This window comes from Maylandia zebra, linkage group LG13 (assembly GCF_041146795.1).
Source record: "Maylandia zebra isolate NMK-2024a linkage group LG13, Mzebra_GT3a, whole genome shotgun sequence".
In the NCBI taxonomy this organism is placed as follows: domain Eukaryota; kingdom Metazoa; phylum Chordata; class Actinopteri; order Cichliformes; family Cichlidae; genus Maylandia; species Maylandia zebra.
Window position 1 is genome coordinate 6,735,470 of NC_135179.1, and position 21,843 is coordinate 6,757,312.

The following is a 21,843-nucleotide window of genomic DNA, read 5'->3' on the forward strand; positions in this document are numbered from 1 at the left end:
TGTCAGATTCATGGTTTATTGATTTTTACAGACCCAAGGTAGTTTTCTTAAAATACATTAAACTTTACTGTTTGCTGCACTTGATAAAAATCTACCCCAGTGATACTAAGTTATGTTGAAAAGAAACTTTATTGGTCACTAATACAGAAACACAAAGGACCACTGAGCATGTTGAAAACTCAGCCTGTGACATCTTAACAACATGAGCACATGGAGGGCTTATCTGTAGGATTTGCTGCGGGAAATTAAAAGGTTCAACACTCGCGGCAGCGGTCAGTTCGACGTCGATGTCTCTGTGATGAGTTTGCTCAGTATTTCTGAGCACTGTTGAGCAGCGACTCCCTCTCCATCAGCAGCTCTCCATATCTCTGCTGAAGTTCTTTCTCTCTCTCCATCTGCCTCTCCACGTCCTCCCGCAGAGCCTGAAACACAAGTTGAACACTTGTAAACACCAGCGAGATGTGTTAACTAGCTTTTTTTAATAACCTCAGTTACACCGCTGCTTTTAAACTGGATAATTTTAACCCCACTTTTTATTTGGGTGGGCGTGTAGTGCTGTAAGTGGTCTGTGATTGAATTTCTAACATTCAAAGTGTTAAAGTTACTAACTTTGTGTGACCAATGGAACAAAAGCAAGGAGACACCTTGCAATGTGATACACAGGTTTGTGTGTGTAATGTCTTACCTCTTGGCGCCTGGGAATGGCTGTGTCTTCTTGTTTCTTCAGTTGAGTGAAGGTCTGGAGCTCTGTGGCTGCCTGCTCCACCTGGTGGACACATTATGAATAACATGATTGTTATAGAAACTATGACACTGACTTGCATACTGTTTCAGGCGCCATAATAATTTACAGCCTGTGACAACACAACCTGTCAGTCCAATGAAAATGTGTTCAGTACCTGTTCCCAGAGTTCGCTGTGCTGCTTCAGGAGACCCAGCGCTCTGGACTGAAATCCTCCAAGCAGGATTTTCAGTTTCTTCTCCAGTTTAGCTGCTCTCCTGGCCTCTGCTGTCATGTGACCACGGTTCACCTATAGGGTCCACAAATACAGAGATGTCAGTGTTTAGACCAGAGCTCAAAAAGATGAAAGAGTCAAGTTTGAGAGCTTTTTTTTTGTGTGCATTCTCACATCTAGCTTTTTCTCCAGGCTTTCAATACGGTCTTTCTTTGATGCCAGGTTTGCTCTGGTGTACCTGTTCTGAGTAGGCAGATACAGCACCTGTGCAGACGCAGATAATATGAACAGTTTCAACAACAGACAAAAATTTAATTGGTACCAATATCGTGAGATCACGAGTACAACAGTTTCCCCACATACCGTAAAGAAGTGTATGTAATGCATATTGTTAAAGGTGGCACACAGCAAGCCTACTCTGCTTTAGATGCATCCTCACTAGAGCAGGGCGATATGGCCAAAAATATTTATCACGATATATATTTGAAAATTTGCGATAACGATATAACCGACGATATAATTGATGCAAGACAAAATACAACTCCACAACATTACTAGCGCAAAAAGACAACCTTCCATTTATTTTCACTTAAACAAGAAGCTGGTTTTTATGTACATTAAAGCTTTATAAAAATGTAACAGTGCAAATGCAAATTCCTTGCTGAAAGTTTAACCAAAAGGCATTTCCAGTAGAAATGGGCTGACATATCCTGAGCATAACCATGTATAATATCCACTGAAGTTAAAAAGAGGTGCTTTGCAACATTAAACTGCAGTGTGCAGTACGCATTTTTCGGACCATAAGGTGCACAGGATTATAAGGCACATTAAGCGAAACGAAGCAGTCAGATAAATCAAACTTTATTAAACTCATTCTTCTTGCTTCCTCCACTTCTGTACCATTGATTCATTAATGTTGAATTCTCTGGCAGCTGCTCTATTCCCATGTTGTTGCAGTATATTAATGACTAACCTCGTATTGTGGATGGATTATCTCAGTTGTTCTCCTGACTGAAGTTTGGTCCGTTTACAGTATCCTGCCATGCGATTGCATTTGTTTCTAACCATGAAGAACCTTCACGTTAACTTTTATAAGTGGAAAAGTGTTAGTGTTCGTCCTCCAGCTTCACTGTTTATGTTATGCTAACATAGCTGTGTCGCTAGCGATCACGTAGCACATCATTATATACCAGCTAGCCCAACTTCAGTAACCCTACAAACGTCACTGCTGTTTAGTTTCCTGTCTTCATTTATGTTGGAAGTGATAGCAGAGCTGTACGTTTGAATTTTTTCAGAAATCTCTCAGTCAGAACATGCAATATCATGCTTAGGTAACTAGCGAAACTAGCGAGCTAACTTCCGCTAGCTTCCTGCTAACTTCTAACTCCGTTAAATGTAATAACTTTTGTTTTCATGGATGCCTGGAAGTTAAACTTTATAGTTACACCTGGTAAAGCAGCAATGCTGATCGTTTTATTAAAGATGAAAGAATTTAGACAGTTTTTAACTCTAAGTGATGCTGCAGTGTTGTTTGACCTGAAGTATACGGAGTTTAGGACCCAGATTACTCCCAGATTTAAGAGCATCTTAGTCCGACAAATACGACAATAACGGCCGCTTGCATGTTCTGCAAAAAAATGTGCTTTGTTGTGTATCTGACGGACAAACACCAAACCAGTTCCACATCACGGAAGTTGCACCATTTTTACAAACCAATTCTGGTTCATCTGTTTCACTCAACAATCGGCCATGTGCGTATGAAAACAAAGGCACTGCGCATGCGCGTTTTACTCCCATTCTATCGCGATATTTCATTTTCCTATCGTTGCCTAACATTATACCGGTATTACCGTGAACGGTATAATATGGCCCAGCCCTAATCCTCACTGCTGTATATTCTTCCTTTGGTTTAGGTGAGGTTGTTACTTTAGTAGAGCTTGGACTGCTCAAGTATAGCATGAAAACAAATTGTTATTACCCCAATTTGCTGAAACGCATATTATTCCAGTGGGGAGGTGGGGGGGTGAAAAACAGAAGATACAGAATCACACAAGGCCCAGACTAGTGTTTTAGATCACAGTGAACTTGCACACCTCAGGAAACTCACTTCAAAACACTTAAGCTTCGGGGAGAATGATCGAGAGTCAACACCTCAGCTGTGTGCCATCAAAGGCAGACTGGGTGTGTAATAACTAGTTGGGTTAGACTGCACTGCACTACACTCCATCCATGTGTATTTCTACACACTAGAAGCTTCTAATTTAGAAATATGACAAATATACTGACCAAAAGGTGGTAACAAATCTCTACACCTGTTTATGCTTCTCTGACTTCTCATTTTTGGTCCATGGGTGCTCACCTGTCCGTAGCATTCCTCCCACACCTGGCTGTAAGCCTCCATGCTGAGGTCACCGTGGCCCATACCTCCCTTCACCACCTCCATTTCTGCTGCCAGGACTAACTTTGCCTGTTTGTTGACACACAGGTAAACAGAATTACTGAGTGTAAACAGTGTAAGGGACTTCTTTTTTTTAAAGCAGAGACATCAGTGCTGCCGGGTTACCTGTTCCATCTCCTCTGTGCTAATTGGCTTGTAGGAGGTTTTTTCCAGGTAAGCAATATGTGACGCGTTGTTAGACGTAGACGTGGGGCCTCGGATTTTGCCGCGCTGCAGCTGATTGGCAGCATTGGCTGAAGGGTGATGCAAGCAGTCAAAATGCAGCATGGTGATCATTTCCTGTTTGATGAGCTCTTCGGCCTGCTGGAGGTCAGAGAGTGGCTCCATGGAGGCGGGACGGAGAACAGACTCGTTTACCTGCAGACACGGAGGATCATAAGCACAACTGGATCCTTTTAATGCCAGCTAAAGTAGACGAAATTAGTTTTTTCTTTGCTCGCTTTGATTTCTGAAAGATTTGGTGATTACATTCAAATACACATTTTCCTGCATTTTATTTAAATTATTTTAATGTTGTAATTTTACCTCAGTAGGTCTGGGGAGACTCCTCTGAACAGGAGTGTGCCGCAATTTCAACTCCTTCTCTCTTTCAGCGTCTCGTTGAGCCTGGAAAATGGCATAATGTAAACCTGTTGGATATATCTTATTCAAACTACGTGTGTGTGTGTGTGTGTGTGTGTGTGTGTGTGTGTACGTACACGCACCTGCTTGCGTGCTTCTACATCTGCAGAGTCTTCTATGAATCCCGTCTCAGCCTCGGTTTCTTCGAGTTCTTTCTCAGCGTTTTCAGGAAGAACGATCTCAAAGTCGTTCTTAGGAACAGGAAGTGACATCAGACCTTGTCGCAGGTGCTGCAAGCTTTCCCTTTGCTGTGAAGAGAAGAACAGCAGGTAATTCATTCTGTGGTGTGTTGTTTGTTTCTTAACACACAAACTGTGCATCTGCTGCCAAAACATAAAACTAATTGTTTAAAGTTGTGATTTTTTTCATTGTATTTAATTTTTATTCAAGACACAAAAACAGAAAACTTGGAACTTTTCTGCAACATTCAGGATTTGTGGCACGTTACACAGATTCTTAACCGATCATTACAAATCTGTTTGTTGTGCATTCACATATGTATTAGTGTTTTTTATTTTACCGTGTGTTTAGCATATGCAGGGTCAGCCAGTTGTTCCTCTGTGTTAATATTCAGTTTGTCTCTCAGTGGTGTACGGCCGGGAGTTAAACCTGGAGTCCCTCCCACACGTGGAGTCATCGCACCTCCGACTTGAGGTGTCATGCCATCTGACCCCTGACCTGGACCAGGAGTTCTGTTGTAGTTGAAATACACAAAATTATTGGAATTAGTAAACTGTATAGGAACAAGTATAGAAACAAGTCTAGGAAATCCTTTCTCTTTGGTGAAAATGGTTGAGTTGTGACATGGAATAGTGCACCACACATTCAACAAATGCAGCTCAACAAATCTGACACAGCATTTGAGGCTTGAGTACTAAATGGTAACACATGTCTCTTTAAGATTCTTTGTTCACACTGTTTACAAAATGTAAAAGGATAATAGCATCTGGTTTTTTGTTAGAGCCTTGACAAAGACCACTTTTGTGTTTATTACATCTTAACTTGATGCAGAGAGTAAATTTAAAAAAAGAATTCAGAACTCTATTTACGTGACAGAGAGTAAACCTTATGCTATGTGACGGATTAAAGGTTTCTTACCTGAATGGTGTACTGAGAACAGTGTTGGGCGTTTGTATCTGTTGGCGCTGAGGCGTCACTCCACTGAAATCGCTCTCATGCAGCGGGGTGTTGAGGCCTCCCTTCAGAGGGGTGTCGATGTTAGTCAGAGCCATCAGGTTCTGAGCTTCCTGAAAATACAGACACACACACACAGATGGTAAAAATTAATTTACAGATAAATACTAAAAACAAAAAGAAAGGAATTTAGTATAATTTCAATTTAATTTAATTTAATTTTACATTAGTATAGGAGAAACATGCTCTCTCTTTCTAGTCAGTACTTTTGCTGCAGCATTTGGGATTAACTGAAGGCTTTTCAGGGAGTTTTTAGGACATCCTGATAATAATGAATCACAGCAGTCCAGCCTGGAAGTAATAAATGCATTACCTAGTTATTCAGCGTCACTCTGAGACAGGATATTTCTAAATACATTAAGACATTAGGCAAGTGGACGACAGGAGTCCTACATATTTGTGTTATATGTGCATTGAAGGACATTTCCTGGTCAAAAATGACTTCAAGGTTCCTCACAGTGTTGCTGGAGGACAAAGTTATGCCATCCAGAGTAAGAATCTAGTTACCCACCATATTTCTAGATTTTTAGAGCCAAGTACAATTACCTCTTTCATCTGAATTTAGAAGCAGGAAATTGGTATCAACTTTGTAAAGTTACATTTTTACTGACAACGATATTCCTTAATGTATACATAAATGCAAATACATAAATGATGCAAAAAGATTGGTGGCCAAGTGATCAACACATAATATGTACATGCATTTTTAAGCACTATCCTGTCTCTACTAACTTAAGTTTATTATTATCTGGATTGGCAATAACTGATCAAACAGCAGACTATAAGGTATTTTTCTGATGTAACTTGTATGACATTCAAATGTGCAGACAGGACTGTGATTTCACATTGGCCCTCTAATTTTGATTGACTTTATTCTTTATTCATGAGGGACAATTTAGCTTAGCATCGCTGTAATTACATGGATCAATTAATATAAAATATCACAGATATGCAGAAATCACACATATGAGATTAAACAAAACATATGTGAGACATTTTGCTTTTGAGTGTCTTTATTACCTGCATGATTCTGTCCTGAGCAGCAGGGGTTCGTGGGGTCCGTAGCCCTGTTGCCATGGTATTGGTGACACTGTATTCTGAGAGGAGGGTGGAGGAGGCGGAGTTAGCGCTTTCACTCTCCTCGGCAGCTTGACGGGCGACCTCACTGGCGACACCCAATTTGACAACTTCCTCCAACTCAGCATCACTGATCTGTGAAGAAAGGCAAATTAAAAAACTGAATGTACTACCTGTTATCAATATAACAAGTACATTATATTGATATATAAAATCAAGAAGTAATAACAAAAGAAACAAAACAAAGTGGTTACCTGTGGTGCGGGTAACACTAGTTTGGAACGTTTTTTGGTAAACTCAGCTACTCCGCTGGTCTGCAGGATGGCAGATGGCAAGTCACTCTCCTTCTTCTTCTTTATCTTCTGTTTATCTTTCTTCCTCTCCCTCTCTTCAGTCTCACTATAAAAAAAAAAACAAAAAAAAAAAAACACAACAGGGCTTATGAATGGATGAAGACAAAAAAAAAATGTCGAACACATTTTGATCCTTATTATTTATATTATATAACATTAGCGTGACAATCTCACGCCTTCGCTGGGAGAAGCCAAGAACCAAGGAAAATATTCAAGTGACATAAACAAGGAGCTTGTTAGCATACAGAAAAGCACCAGAAGTTTAAAGTTATACTAACTTGCGTAATTCTCCATCCAAATGCTGCTGTCTGAGCCTCTTGAAATTAGGCTCCTGAGCATCATACTGCTCCATGCTGGTGTCATAGAAACCCTTAAAGTAAACAAAAGACAACAATTAGTACTGTAAGATTAAGTTAATCTCACTGCTGATGTTGTGGGTTATTTTTAAGGATACAACACATAAAGCTGTGGTTACCGGTGCAGGTTTCTTTTCAAAGGGGATTTCAGCATTATAGTCTACTCCTCTCTTCTTCTTTCTCTTCTTCTGAACATCGATTCCTGCTGCTCTCAGCTCTCTGCGTTTCTGCAGAGCAGCCAGCCGTCTACAGTATGACATCAGGAAAAAATAGTCAAATATGATCATTTTATTATTACATGTCAACTGCTCTGTAAGAGGTCCAGTTATGGACCTCTAAGACAGCTTGTCTTAGAGCAATTGTAAAAACATTATTAGCTGAACCTGGCTTCCTCCAGCTGTTTCTCTCTGGCCTTCCTCTTGGCTTTCTTGCCCTGAGTGTTGGCCAAACGAGCCCTGGCCTCTGAAAGCATCTCCAACTCATCTAGAGACCGATGAAGAGAGACAGACACACACACACAACACATTGGTTAGTTACCACATGTGACTGTGTTATGATTAAACTTATTTTTAAACTCTCACATGACTCGACTGAAAGTACAAAGTAGAAAGGAAATTTTTTAAATAATTAAATATAAAAATGTACAAGACAACTAGGAAGCAAATCCATTCTTAATATCAGGATACATTCTTTTGTTGGCTCAAATAAATCTGACAGCATCTGACAGTGTGTTTTTGTACCTTCATCCATATCCACAGGGTCAGGTCTGGCAGGTTTTGTTTCAGGATTGGGATCAATTTCTCCTGGTTTCAACTTTCTGGGGTCATCTCCCACTTCCTCCTCATTGTCTCTTTGAGCTGCTTTGTCCCTGAATAAAACACAAAATACATCTCAATTACAAATCGACAGTGATTAGCAACAATGAATGCTCCTGAACATACAAGGTGAAAAGCCACAGAATTACAAATCATAGTGAATAAATGTGTCCTTAGAGATAAACATACAGCAGGTATTCGTAGTGTTCCAGACACTGAGCAGCAGTCCTTCCTATGATAGGAGCAATGGTCCTCCACTGGGTGGGCATCAGCTTGGCCAAGTGAAGCAGCTTCTCCTCCTCTTCTCTGGACCATTCTGTTTTCTTGATACTGGGGTCCAACCACTCGTACCTACAGACAGAAACAAAGCCAGAGGAGAAGGTCTTTATTTCACTCTTCATAAAGAGAGATTTGAAAGCTAAAAAAAAAAATCACAGACAGAAGAAACAACCATCAATGTATATAGACGTTTAATTAATCTCATGTTTTTGACACATCACACATCTCTGACTCAAAACTCACCATCGGGCTTTACACTGTTTGGCAGACTTTCGGTGCAGCAGGGAGGCGATACGGGACCACTGGTTTTTCCCATATTTCATTACAGCTGCCTTGAGGATCTCATCCTGAATAAAAAAATTTTTTAAAAAGGAACAGACGTCCATAAATTAAATGGATGTACTGAATGACAAATGATTTATAAAGACTAAACATGTCAAAATCTTTTATCCTCAATCCGCAGAGGGCTGATTAATTTTCATCCCAGTGCTGAACTACAATTATATTATCCCCTATCTTTTGCTCACTTATAAACTTTTATGAAGTCTTGTGGTTTATTATTTTGGCCATCTAGACTGCCAAATATTCGCTAACTGTAAACATATATGTTTAAGTGCAAATTAAAAAGCTGCGTTCATGCAACTCAACACAAGCACGAAATAAAGTATTAAACACAGCTGGTGATAATTTAAATGAGCTTAAAATGTCACACGGGATAAATTTGTTAAGTGAGTAGCTAGCTTTATGCTAACTCGAGACCACAGGTTTGCTTTCGGAGGTTAGCATCATGCTAACCAAGCTAGCCATGTAAACACGTACCTCAGTGTTGCGCCAGACGCCTCCTTTAATCATAATTCGCGGCATCTTGGCGGCTTCGTTGTATCTCCTCCTTCAGCGAAATGCTATAAGTGATTCTTATCCAGTTGTGGTGTTTTGTAGCTTAAGATTCAAACAAAACAAAAATCCAACTACAGAACAAGCGCTGCGAGGGAAAAGGCGACATGCACCATACCGGAAACTCAGAACGGGTCCACCAACTGAATTGTGGGTAATGTCGACGACGAGTAATGACGAAAATCGATGACAGTTTCCTTTACCCCTCCTACCCCGCCCCCCTCTTTCGGAACTTGATTAAACAGACAAAGTCTATGAAAAGCACACACCATAGCATTAATACATGTTAAAAAAAATAACATGAGATACGTCTGAACATTTAAACATAAATAACTTGTCGGAAAAAATAATTCATTTTAAAAAACACCGTTGGAAAACACATCCTCTGTGTATACACATTTTCATATAATGAGAGCATATCTATTATTCCATATTGGTGTTACATGTAGCGTGAAAATATGTTTCTCAACCAGTTTCGAATAGATAGGAACCATTGATATGTAAGTTCCTGAATTCAAATCATAATAAAAAGTCTATTCCTCCTAAATTTTGAAATAAAAACAAATAAAGTTTGTTAAACCAAAAATAATGATCTACTATTAAGGAAGGGTTTTAACCATTTTAACTTTAAAACACCAACACCAGATGGCATCTGTCATTATGTCATTCAAGGTTATCAGGCAATCAAAAGAAATGTGCAGGATGGTCAGCAGAGTACAGCTGAGACACAAGGTCTGATGCAGTGTCCTGCTGACTAGGTGAGTGGATGAATAAATACAGAGCTGCTTGCTGTCTGGAACTCAAAGTCCCACAGGACTTTACCTCTGTTGTTGTCAGTCACCTGTGGTGGTGTCTCCCATAGTCACAAAGGCACAGATGTTCCTCACCACTTGGTTGTGCCTCTCAGTGCATGCGGTCTCAGTTTGCATCTTACAGTCTGGCAACATGTGTTTGATAGTCTGCAGGGCACACTTTGCACAGTCTGCAACTTGTGTCCTGTCATGCTTCTTTGGAAGCAGTACTTATGGCCTCTTCTTACCCTCAAACACACAATAATAACATGGACTGAACCACCACTCACAACCACTAGCACTTTATATAGCCTCTGTAGAAACGATCTACACCCTCACTTATCTTAACTGCACTACTGTATAGCTCTGTGTAAATAATCATTCTGTACATTCGATAATTTTTAATCCTACAACTGTTTACAACTTGCATAGTTCCCATTTCTGTATAACTGTATATCTCAGATTTCTGTAAAGTTATTTATAACATATTCTGTATAGTTTTTCATATTTATATCCTGTTCATAGCCTGTACATAGCTTGTACTCACTAGAGCCTGTACATACTTATAGTTATAGAATATTCACAACATACTTCATACCGTGTATATTATAACATACCATAATAGACCCATTTCTGTAATATACTTACATATCTATACTATTGCTAATATATATTGTAATATATCTATATCACTAAAGCACTTCTGGATGGATGCAAACTGCATTTCGTTGCCCTGTACCTGTGCATGTGCAATGACAATAAAGTTGAATTCTATTCTATTCTATTCTATTCTATTCTATTCTATTCTATTCTATTCTATTCTTCTGCTGCCATGATCAGAATTTCTGTGCTGTCCTTTAAGCAGGCCTTTTCAAGCCACTTCTTGGCTTCAGGCATTTCCTCTATCAGTCAACAGCACATCACATGTAAAAGCTTGGTCTTCTATGGCAGTTCCTTTTCCTGTTCTGTATATATACATGAAACAAATATTCTCTGAACACAAAAGCTAAATATGAACCTCCTCACCATTCCTTGCTGAGCTGTGTTGAGTGTTGCAGAATTCATCTTGGTGTATCCACCTGCCTTTGGGAGAAACCTGATTGACTCACTCTCACCTATGACTAAAATCCATTTCAGATCCTAGCTTCCAAAATCTGTAACTGCAGCAATAACTACCACAGAGACACCAGTTCTATTTAGGAATGCGTCTACGTTATGTTATTAAAGTGAATGTAGTGTATTTATTTTCCTTTATCCATCCATCCATCTTCATCCGCTTTTTTCCGGGGCCGGGTCGCGGGGACAGCAGCCTAAGCAAAGAGGCCCAGACCTCCCTCTCCCCAGCCACCTCCTCCAGCTTATCCGGGGGAACACCAAGGCGTTCCCAGGCCAGCCGAGAGATATAATCTCTCCAGCGTGTCCTGGGTCTGCCCCGGGGCCTCATTCCGGTGGGACATGCCTGGAACACCTCACCCAGGAGGCGCCCAGGGGGCATCCTTGTCAGATGCCCGAACCACCTCAGCTGGCTCCTTTCGATGTGGAGCAGCAGCTGCTCTACTCTGAGCCCCTCCCGGATGGCCGAACTTCTCACCCTATCTCTAAGGGAGAGGCCAGCCACCCTTCGGAGGAAGCTCATTTCTGCTGCTTGTATCCGCAATCTCGTTCTTTCGGTCACTACCCACAGCTCGTGGCCATAGGTGAGGGTAGGGACGTAGATCGACCGGTAAATTGAGAGCTTCGCTTTTACACTCAGCTCCCTCTTCACCACGACGGACCGGTGCAGCGTCCGCATTACTGCAGCTGCAGCCCCAATCCGTCTGTCGATCTCCGGCTCCCTTCTCCCATCACTCGCGAACAAGACCCCGAGATACTTGAACTCCTCCACTTGGGGCAGGAACTCATCCCCGACCCGGAGTTGGCACTCCACCCTTTTCCGGCTGAGAACCATGGCCTCAGATTTGGAGGTGCTGAACCGTTCCAGTGCGAGCTGGAGGCCCTCACCCGATGAAGCCAACAGAACCACATCATCTGCAAAAATCAGAGATGAGATTCTGAGGCCACCAAAGCGAAAGCCCTCCGCCACTTGGCTGCGCCTAGAAATCCTGTCCATAAAAATTATGAACAGAACCGGAGACAAAGGGCAGCCCTGGCGGAGCCCATCACCCACCGGGAACGAGTCCGACTTATTGCTGGCAATGCGAACCAAGCTCTTGCAACGGTTGTATAGGGATTGAATGGCCCGTAGCAATGGGCCAGACACCCCATATTCCCGCAACACCTCCCACAGGACACCCCGAGGGACACGGTCGAATGCCTTCTCCAAGTCCACAAAACACATGTAGACTGGTTGGGCAAACTCCCATGCACCCTCAAGTATCCTGGAGAGGATAAAGAGCTGGTCCAGTGTTCCGCGACCAGGACGAAAACCGCATTGTTCCTCCTGTATCCGAGGTTCGACTAACGGACGAACTCTCCTTTCCAGCACCCTGGCATAGACTTTCCCAGGGAGGCTGAGGAGTGTGATCCCCCTGTAGTTGGAACACACCCTCCGGTCCCCTTTCTTAAAGATGGGGACCACCACCCCGGTCTGCCAGTCCACAGGTACTGCCCCTGATCTCCACGCAACATTGCAGAGGCGTGTCAACCAGGACAGCCCTACAACGTCCAGAGCCTTCAGGAACTCGGGGCGGACCTCATCAACACCAGGGGCTCTGCCACCAAGGAGTTGTTTAACTGCCTCAGTGACCTCGCCCCCGGCTCTCAACCTCACGCACTAACTCAGGCTCCTTCCCCACTGTGTGTCACAGGGATCCCAGGGGCTATGTTGTCTGGGGGCTTTTGCCTCCCTGGTAGGGTCTCCCATGGCAAATTGGCCCTGGGTGAGGGACCAGACAAAGAGCGATTCATAAGACCCTTATGAAAAGGACACTGAGGGAACAGTTTACCCTGCCCGGGATAGGGTTACCGGGGCCCCGCCCTGGAGCCAGGCCCGGGGAGGGTGCCCGAGGGCGAGCGTCTGGTGGCCGGGCCTTAGTCCATGGGGCCCGGCCGGGCACAGCCCGAAGAGGAGACATGGGCCCATCCATTTGTTGAATGTGTGGTGCACTATTCCATGTCACAACTCAACCATTTTCACCAAAGAGAAAGGATTTCCTAGACTTGTTTCTATACTTGTTCCTATACAGTTTACTAATTCCAATAATTTTGTGTATTTCAACTACAACAGAACTCCTGGTCCAGGTCAGGGGTCAGATGGCATGACACCTCAAGTCGGAGGTGCGATGACTCCACGTGTGGGAGGGACTCCAGGTTTAACTCCCGGCCGTACACCACTGAGAGACAAACTGAATATTAACACAGAGGAACAACTGGCTGACCCTGCATATGCTAAACACACGGTAAAATAAAAAACACTAATACATATTTGTGAATGCACAACAGATTTGTAATGATCGGTTAAGAATCTGTGTAACGTGCCACAAATCCTGAATGTTGCAGAAAAGTTCCAAGTTCTCTGTCTTGAATAAAAATTAAATACAATGGAAAAATTACAACTTTACTTGTAATTAGTTTTATGTTTTGGCAGCAGATGCACATTTTGTGTTTTAAGAAAAAAAAACACACCACAGAATGAATTACCTGCTGTTCTCCTCTTCACAGCAAAGGGAAAGCTTGCAGCACCCGAGACAGGGTCTGATGTCACTTCCTGTCCCTAAGAATGACTTTGAGATCGTTCTTCCTGAAAACGCTGAGAAAGAACTCGAAGAAACTGAGACAGGATTCATAGACTCTGCAGATGTAGAAGCACGCAAGCAGGTGTGTGTGTACGTACACACACGTAGTTTGAATAAGATATATCCAACAGGTTCACTTTATGCCGTTTTCCAGGCTCAACGAGACGCTGAAAGAGAGGAGTTGAAATTGCGGCACACTCCTGTTCAGAGGAGTCTCCCCAGACCTACTGAGGTAAAATTACAACATTAAAATAATTTAAATAAAATGCAGGAAAATGTGTATTTGAATGTAATCACCAAATCTTTCAGAAATCAAAGAAAAAACTAATTTCGTCTACTTTAGCTGGCATTAAATGGATCCAGTTGTGCTTATGATCCTCCGTGTCTGCAGGTAAACGAGTCTGTTCTCCGTCCCGCCTCCATGGAGCCACTCTCTGACCTCCAGCAGGCCGAAGAGCTCATCAAACAGGAAATGATCACCATGCTGCATTTTGACTGCTTGCATCACCCTTCAGCCAATGCTGCCAATCAGCTGCAGCGCGGCAAAATCCGAAGCCCCACGTCTACGTCTAACAACGCGTCACATATTGCTTACCTGGAAAAAACCTCCTACAAGCCAATTAGCACAGAGGAGATGGAACAGGTAACCCGGCAGCACTGATGTCTCTGCTTTAAAAAAAGAAGTCCCTTACACTGTTTACACTCAGTAATTCTGTTTACCTGTGTGTCAACAAACAGGCAAAGTTAGTCCTGGCAGCAGAAATGGAGGTGGTGAAGGGAGGTATGGGCCACGGTGACCTCAGCATGGAGGCTTACAGCCAGGTGTGGGAGGAATGCTACGGACAGGTGAGCACCCATGGACCAAAAATGAGAAGTCAGAGAAGCATAAACAGGTGTAGAGATTTGTTACCACCTTTTGGTCAGTATATTTGTCATATTTCTAAATTAGAAGCTTCTAGTGTGTAGAAATACACATGGATGGAGTGTAGTGCAGTGCAGTCTAACCCAACTAGTTATTACACACCCAGTCTGCCTTTGATGGCACACAGCTGAGGTGTTGACTCTCGATCATTCTCCCCGAAGCTTAAGTGTTTTGAAGTGAGTTTCCTGAGGTGTGCAAGTTCACTGTGATCTAAAACACTAGTCTGGGCCTTGTGTGATTCTGTATCTTCTGTTTTTCACCCCCCACCTCCCCACTGGAATAATATGCGTTTCAGCAAATTGGGGTAATAACAATCTTTTTTTTCATGCTATACTTGAGCAGTCCAAGCTCTACTAAAGTAACACCCTCACCTAAACCAAAGGACGAATATACAGCAGTGAGGATGCATCTAAAGCAGAGTAGGCTTGCTGTGTGCCACCTTTAACAATATGCATTACATACACTTCTTTATGGCATGTGGGGAAAACTGTACTTGTGATCTCACAATATTGGTACCAATTAAATTTTTGTCTGAAACTGTTCATATTATCTGCCTACTCAGAACAGGTACACCAGAGCAAACCTGGCATCAAAGAAAGACCGTATTGAAAGCCTGGAGAAAAGCTAGATGTGAGAATGCACACAAAAGCTCTCAAACTTGACTCTTTCATCTTTTTGAGCTCTGGTCTAAACACTGACATCTCTGTATTTGTGGACCCTATAGGTGAACCGTGGTCACATGACAGCGGAGGCCAGGAGAGCAGCTAAACTGGAGAAGAAACTGAAAATCCTGCTTGGAGGATTTCAGTCCAGAGCGCTGGGTCTCCTGAAGCAGCACAGCGAACTCTGGGAACAGGTACTGAACACATTTTCATTGGACTGACAGGTTGTGTTGTCACAGGCTGTAAATTATTATGGCGCCTGAAACAGTATGCAAGTCAGTGTCATAGTTTCTATAACAATCATGTTATTCATAATGTGTCCACCAGGTGGAGCAGGCAGCCACAGAGCTCCAGACCTTCACTCAACTGAAGAAACACTCAACTGCTTTTGTTCCATTGGTCACACAAAGTTAGTAACTTTAACACTTTGAATGTTAGAAATTAAATCACAGACCACTTGCAGCACTACACGCCCACCCAAATAAAAGGTGGGGTTAAAATTATCCAGTTTAAAAGCAGCGGTGTAACTGAGGTTATTAAAAAAAGCTAGTTAACACATCTCACTGGTGTTTACAAGTGTTCAACTTGTGTTTCAGGCTCTGCGGGAGGACGTGGAGAGGCAGATGGAGAGAGAGAAAGAACTTCAGCAGAGATATGGAGAGCTGCTGATGGAGAGGGAGTCGCTGCTCAACAGTGCTCAGAAATACTGAGCAAACTCATCACAGAGACATCGACGTCGAACTGACCGCTGCCGAGAGTGTTGAACCTTTTAATTTCCCGCAGCAAATCCTACAAATAAGCCCTCCATGTGCTCATGTTGTTAAGATGTCACAGGCTGAGTTTTCAGCATGCTCAGTGGTCCTTTGTGTTTCTGTTTTAGTGACCAATAAAGTTTCTTTTCAACATAACTTAGTATCACTGGGTATTTGCCTGGGTAAATTTTTATTTTTTGTCCCGTTTGGATCTATAGCCATCAGAATTGTTGTCTTAAGGCCAAGAAAGATGCCAAGTGGATATATTTTACCAAGTGGATCATCATGGCCTTGCCATATTGGTCCATTTGATCTTTATTATAATTATGTATTTTATCTTCGGGACAGACATGACTGGGGATAGGACAGGGAGAAAGAACAAAAAGAACCAGTGGGGAGAAGGGGGAAAGAAAAACAAAACTTCTGGATCACCTGTATGGAGGAAAAAAAAAAAACAGAAGAGAAAGCAAAAAAAGAGCATCATAATAAAAACAGCATCATCACAATAAACTAGATAACAGTAGATACCAATTATTAATTGATATTGTGCAGCACGCAAGATAGACAGCGCACAATGTGTTTTGAGGCAGCACCCAAGAAAGGTGTAGTCTGTGCATACCTGCGTGGATCAGCATGCTTGTATTCCAAAGGTTTCTCCATGTAACAATCTGCTAGGGAGTGTGGGGAGCCATAGCCCCGTCCCCCAGGGCATGAAGCAGGTATGGAGGAGGTCCAGGCCCCAGATATCCAGAGACCCCAGGAGACAAGGACCTGAGGACCACCAAAAGGGGGGGAACTGTGCCACCCTCCTGGGAAGAGCTGAGTAGAGCCCCAAACGGGAGGTTACCCAGCAGCTACGGAGCAGAGGCCAGAGGGGGTTGCAGTGGCGTGCCCGCAGGCTCTGCCGGCAGCCAGCTGTGCCAGAGAGGACAGAGCTTCAGGCCCAGAGGCCTGAGGGCACTCCATCCCCCGGAAGGGGCCAGGCCCCGCCCATCGGCCACCAGGAGTGAGCCGGTACATACATGAGCGCCCAGCCCCAGTCGACAAGGACCACCAACACACCAACATCTGAGGGCATCAGCCACAGGCAGGGAGTGTGGTGGGGGGAGATAGGCCTCCGTACTTTGGAGGACCTGAGATGTACCCAGAGAGATTGAGTCTAAGACTCAACCTGACATATAGACACAGACGAACAAGCGCCTGCGGACACAAACGTGCATTCCCACCCCATATACACAACCAAATACTCGGCACTCACCCAACGTGTAGACAGACACAAATAGAGACTGCACAGACAGTCACACTCCCCAAACATACTCTATATCCCAGGCCCAGGTACCCCCGCCCCGAGAGGGACAAGCCGCACCTAAACCCAGGAGATGTAACCCTTCTCTCTGGGGTGGAGGCAAGCGGACCACCTCCTTATCTGCAGTAGCAGGGAGGCCCCGCATCCCAGACTCCAATCTGACGGCCAGCACCTCGTCCCAGCCCCAGCGGCTAACAGAACCGGGGTGAGTGAAGACCCCAAACCTCCCTACGCCCGGGCAGATGTAGTGTTGCTGTGTGCTGTTCTAAAGTGCATTTAAAACACAGGAGGGCATGTTCGTGCTTCCTGCCAGAGAGCAGCACGGCTCCTCCCGAAAACCCTTAGTGTCTAAATGCATTTAAAATTGAGGGTAGGGCACCAACGCCAGAGGTGGGTTGGAATACACCGACCATCCTCTGGATGCTGTAAAATGTGCCCACCCCCAAGGCCCTATATATGTGTGTGTGTTATGTGAGAGTGTGAGTAATGTGGACGTCTAGGTTGCAGAATAAAATTGAGGCACAGGCTGCCTGGGGTAAATTTTTATCAAGTGCAGCAAACAGTAAAGTTTAATGTATTATAAGAAAACTACCTTGGGTCTGTAAAAATCAATAAACCATGAATCTGACACTGGCTTACTGAAAAGTTTTTATTACAATAGAAATTGAAAAAAAAAAAGAAAAAGAAAAAAAAAAGGTATAGAATAAAATCCAAGAATGTGCGTAAAATAATTAACACCTCAGCAGGTGAGGAAGGTCATCCCACTCCTGGAATAGGCACTCTGCCAGAGAGAGAAGATGGACGGCATGTTGTTCAGTAGGAAAAAACACATTTAAATTCCTGTCCAGAGTGTATTTCTGACACAAGGTACAGAGATTTGAGAGAGAGAGAGATATGCGGTTACAAGTGGTTACCTGTGGTGCGAGTAACACTAGTTTGGAACGTTTTTTGGTAAACTCAGCCACTCTGCTGGTCTGCAGGATGGCAGACGGCAAGTCACTCTCCTTCTTCTTCTTTATCTTCTGTTTATCTTTCTTCCTCTCCCTCTCTTCAGTCTCACTATAAAAAAAACACAATAGGGCTTATGAATGGATGAAGACAAAAATTTGGAACACATTTTGATCCTTATTATTTATATTATATAACATTAGCGTGACAATCTCACGCCTTCGCTGGGAGAAGCCAAGAACCAAGGAAAATATTCAAGTGACATAAACAAGGAGCTTGTTAGCATACAGAAAAGCACCAGAAGTTTAAAGTTATACTAACTTGCGTAATTCTCCATCCAAATGCTGCTGTCTGAGCCTCTTGAAATTAGGCTCCTGAGCATCATACTGCTCCATGCTGGTGTCATAGAAACCCTTAAAGTAAACAAAAGACAACAATTAGTACTGTAAGATTAAGTTAATCTCACTGCTGATGTTGTGGGTTATTTTTAAGGATACAACACATAAAGCTGTGGTTACCGGTGCAGGTTTCTTTTCAAAAGGGATTTCAGCATTATAGTCTACTCCTCTCTTCTTCTTTCTCTTCTTCTGAACATCGATTCCTGCTGCTCTCAGCTCTCTGCGTTTCTGCAGAGCAGCCAGCCGTCTACAGTATGACATCAGGAAAAAATAGTCAAATATGATCATTTTATTATTACATGTCAACTGCTCTGTAAGAGGTCCAGTTATGGACCTCTAAGACAGCTTGTCTTAGAGCAATTGTAAAAACATTATTAGCTGAACCTGGCTTCCTCCAGCTGTTTCTCTCTGGCCTTCCTCTTGGCTTTCTTGCCCTGGGTGTTGGCCAAACGAGCCCTGGCCTCTGAAAGCATCTCCAACTCATCTAGAGACCGATGAAGAGAGACAGACACACACACACAACACATTGGTTAGTTACCACATGTGACTGTGTTATGATTAAACTTATTTTTAAACTCTCACATGACTCGACTGAAAGTACAAAGTAGAAAGGAAATTTTTTAAATAATTAAATATAAAAATGTACAAGATAACTAGGAAGCAAATCCATTCTTAACATCAGGATACATTCTTTTGTTGGCTCAAATAAATCTGACAGCATCTGACAGTGTGTTTTTGTACCTTCATCCATATCCACAGGGTCAGGTCTGGCAGGTTTTGTTTCAGGATTGGGATCAATTTCTCCTGGTTTCAACTTTCTGGGGTCATCTCCCACTTCCTCCTCATTGTCTCTTTGAGCTGCTTTGTCCCTGAATAAAACACAAAATACATCTCAATTACAAATCAACAGTGATTAGCAACAATGAATGCTCCTGAACATACAAGGTGAAAAGCCACAGAATTACAAATCATAGTGAATAAATGTGTCCTTAGAGATAAACATACAGCAGGTATTCGTAGTGTTCCAGACACTGAGCAGCAGTCCTTCCTATGATAGGAGCAATGGTCCTCCACTGGGTGGGCATCAGCTTGGCCAAGTGAAGCAGCTTCTCCTCCTCTTCTCTGGACCATTCTGTTTTCTTGATACTGGGGTCCAACCACTCGTACCTACAGACAGAAACAAAGCCAGAGGAGAAGGTCTTTATTTCACTCTTCATAAAGAGAGATTTGAAAGCTAAAAAAAAAAATCACAGACAGAAGAAACAACCATCAATGTATATAGACGTTTAATTAATCTCATGTTTTTGACACATCACACATCTCTGACTCAAAACTCACCATCGGGCTTTACACTGTTTGGCAGACTTTCGGTGCAGCAGGGAGGCGATACGGGACCACTGGTTTTTCCCATATTTCATTACAGCTGCCTTGAGGATCTCATCCTGAATAAAAATTTTTTAAAAAGGAACAGACGTCCATAAATTAAATGGATGTACTGAATGACAAATGATTTATAAAGACTAAACATGTCAAAATCTTTTATCCTCAATCTGCAGAGGGCTGATTAATTTTCATCCCAGTGCTGAACTACAATTATATTATCCCCTATCTTTTGCTCACTTATAAACTTTTATGAAGTCTTGTGGTTTATTATTTTGGCCATCTAGACTGCCAAATATTCGCTAACTGTAAACATATATGTTTAAGTGCAAATTAAAAAGCTGCGTTCATGCAACTCAACACAAGCACGAAATAAAGTATTAAACACAGCTGGTGATAATTTAAATGAGCTTAAAATGTCACACGGGATAAATTTGTTAAGTGAGTAGCTAGCTTTATGCTAACTCGAGACCACAGGTTTGCTTTCGGAGGTTAGCATCATGCTAACCAAGCTAGCCATGTAAACACGTACCTCAGTGTTGCGCCAGACGCCTCCTTTAATCATAATTCGCGGCATCTTGGCGGCTTCGTTGTATCTCCTCCTTCAGTGAAATGCTATAAGTGATTCTTATCCAGTTGTGGTGTTTTGTAGCTTAAGATTCAAACAAAACAAAAATCCAACTACAGAACAAGCGCTGCGAGGGAAAAGGCGACATGCACCATACCGGAAACTCAGAACGGGTCCACCAACTGAATTGTGGGTAATGTCGTCGACGAGTAATGACGAAAATCGATGACAGTTTCCTTTACCCCTCCTACCCCTGCCCCCCTCTTTCGGAACTTGATTAAACAGACAAAGTCTATGAAAAGCACACACCATAGCATTAATACATGTTAAAAAATAACATGAGATACATCTGAACATTTAAACATAAATAACTTGTCGGAAAAAATAATTCATTTTAAAAAACACCGTTGGAAAACACATCCTCTGTGTATACACATTTTCATTTAACGAGAGCATATCTATTATTCCATATTGGCGTTACATGTAGCGTGAAAATATGTTTCTCAACCAGTTTCGAATAGATAGGAACCATCCATCCATCCATCCATCCATCCATCCATTTGCTTCCGCTTATCCTTTTCAGGGTCGCGGGGGGGCGCTGGAGCCCATCCCAGCTGTCATAGGGCGAGAGGCGGGGTACACCCTGGACAGGTCGCTAGTCTGTCGCAGGGCTAGATAGGAACCATTGATATGTAAGTTCCTGAATTAAATCAGAATAAAAAGTCTATTCCTCCTAAATTTTGAAATAAAAAAACAAATAAAGTTTGTTAAACCAAAAATAATGATCTACTATTAAGCAAGGGTTTTAACCATTTTAACTTTAAAACACCAACACCAGATGGCATCTGTCATTATGTCATTCAAGGTTATCAGGCAATCAAAAGAAATGTGCAGGATGGTCAGCAGAGTACAGCTGAGACACAAGGTCTGATGCAGTGTCCTGCTGACTAGGTGAGTGGATGAATAAATACAGAGCTGCTTGCTGTCTGGAACTCAAAGTCCCACAGGACTTTACCTCTGTTGTTGTCAGTCACCTGTGGTGGTGTCTCCCATAGTCACAAAGGCACAGATGTTCCTCACCACTTGGTTGTGCCTCTCAGTGCATGCGGTCTCAGTTTGCATCTTACAGTCTGGCAACATGTGTTTGATAGTCTGCAGGGCACACTTTGCACAGTTTGCAACTTGGGTCCTGTCATGTATGGTAGACTCATGCCTCTTTGGAAGCAGTACTTATGGCCTCTTCTTCTGCTGCCATGATCAGAATTTCTGTGCTGTGCTTTAAGCAGGCCTTTTCAAGCCACTTCTTGGCTTCAGGCATTTCCTCTATCAGTCAACAGCACATCACATGTAAAAGCTTGGTCTTCTATGGCAGTTCCTTT

The 21,843-nt window shown here is 42.7% G+C and overlaps 3 protein-coding genes and 1 long non-coding RNA gene across 4 annotated transcripts; 2 read left to right on the top strand and 2 right to left on the bottom strand.

Annotated features, from left to right (window-relative positions):
* Positions 1-2: 2 nt before the first annotated feature.
* cdc5l (CDC5 cell division cycle 5-like (S. pombe)) lies at positions 3-9,156 on the bottom strand. Its single transcript, XM_024804632.2, has 19 exons — positions 8,929-9,156; positions 8,353-8,456; positions 8,020-8,181; positions 7,756-7,883; positions 7,399-7,498; positions 7,135-7,261; positions 6,938-7,029; positions 6,561-6,705; positions 6,250-6,441; positions 5,134-5,282; positions 4,556-4,727; positions 4,119-4,283; positions 3,940-4,020; positions 3,520-3,771; positions 3,316-3,423; positions 1,131-1,220; positions 900-1,031; positions 686-766; positions 3-422 (listed from the first exon to the last, which is right to left on the bottom strand). Exons 1-19 carry the CDS (start codon positions 8,971-8,973, stop codon positions 309-311), a joined length of 2,439 nt encoding a protein of 812 aa, XP_024660400.1. The 5' UTR covers positions 8,974-9,156; the 3' UTR covers positions 3-308.
* A 4,554-nt stretch (positions 9,157-13,710) lies between these two features.
* On the top strand, positions 13,711-14,703 carry LOC106674706 (cell division cycle 5-like protein). The gene is made up of 3 exons (XM_076891330.1): positions 13,711-13,760; positions 13,920-14,171; positions 14,267-14,703. The coding sequence occupies exons 2-3, from the start codon at positions 13,950-13,952 to the stop codon at positions 14,492-14,494; spliced, it is 450 nt and encodes a 149-aa protein (XP_076747445.1). The 5' UTR covers positions 13,711-13,760; positions 13,920-13,949; the 3' UTR covers positions 14,495-14,703.
* A 355-nt stretch (positions 14,704-15,058) lies between these two features.
* On the top strand, positions 15,059-15,521 carry LOC101479545 (uncharacterized). Its single transcript, XR_013101246.1, has 3 exons — positions 15,059-15,080; positions 15,175-15,306; positions 15,440-15,521. It is a non-coding gene; the product is annotated as an uncharacterized LOC101479545 (long non-coding RNA).
* Positions 15,522-17,794: 2,273 nt separating this feature from the next.
* LOC106674712 (cell division cycle 5-like protein) lies at positions 17,795-20,665 on the bottom strand. Its single transcript, XM_014407757.4, has 9 exons — positions 20,429-20,665; positions 19,855-19,958; positions 19,522-19,683; positions 19,258-19,385; positions 18,901-19,000; positions 18,637-18,763; positions 18,440-18,531; positions 18,085-18,229; positions 17,795-17,951 (listed from the first exon to the last, which is right to left on the bottom strand). Exons 1-9 carry the CDS (start codon positions 20,471-20,473, stop codon positions 17,910-17,912), a joined length of 945 nt encoding a protein of 314 aa, XP_014263243.3. The 5' UTR covers positions 20,474-20,665; the 3' UTR covers positions 17,795-17,909.
* Positions 20,666-21,843: the final 1,178 nt, after the last annotated feature.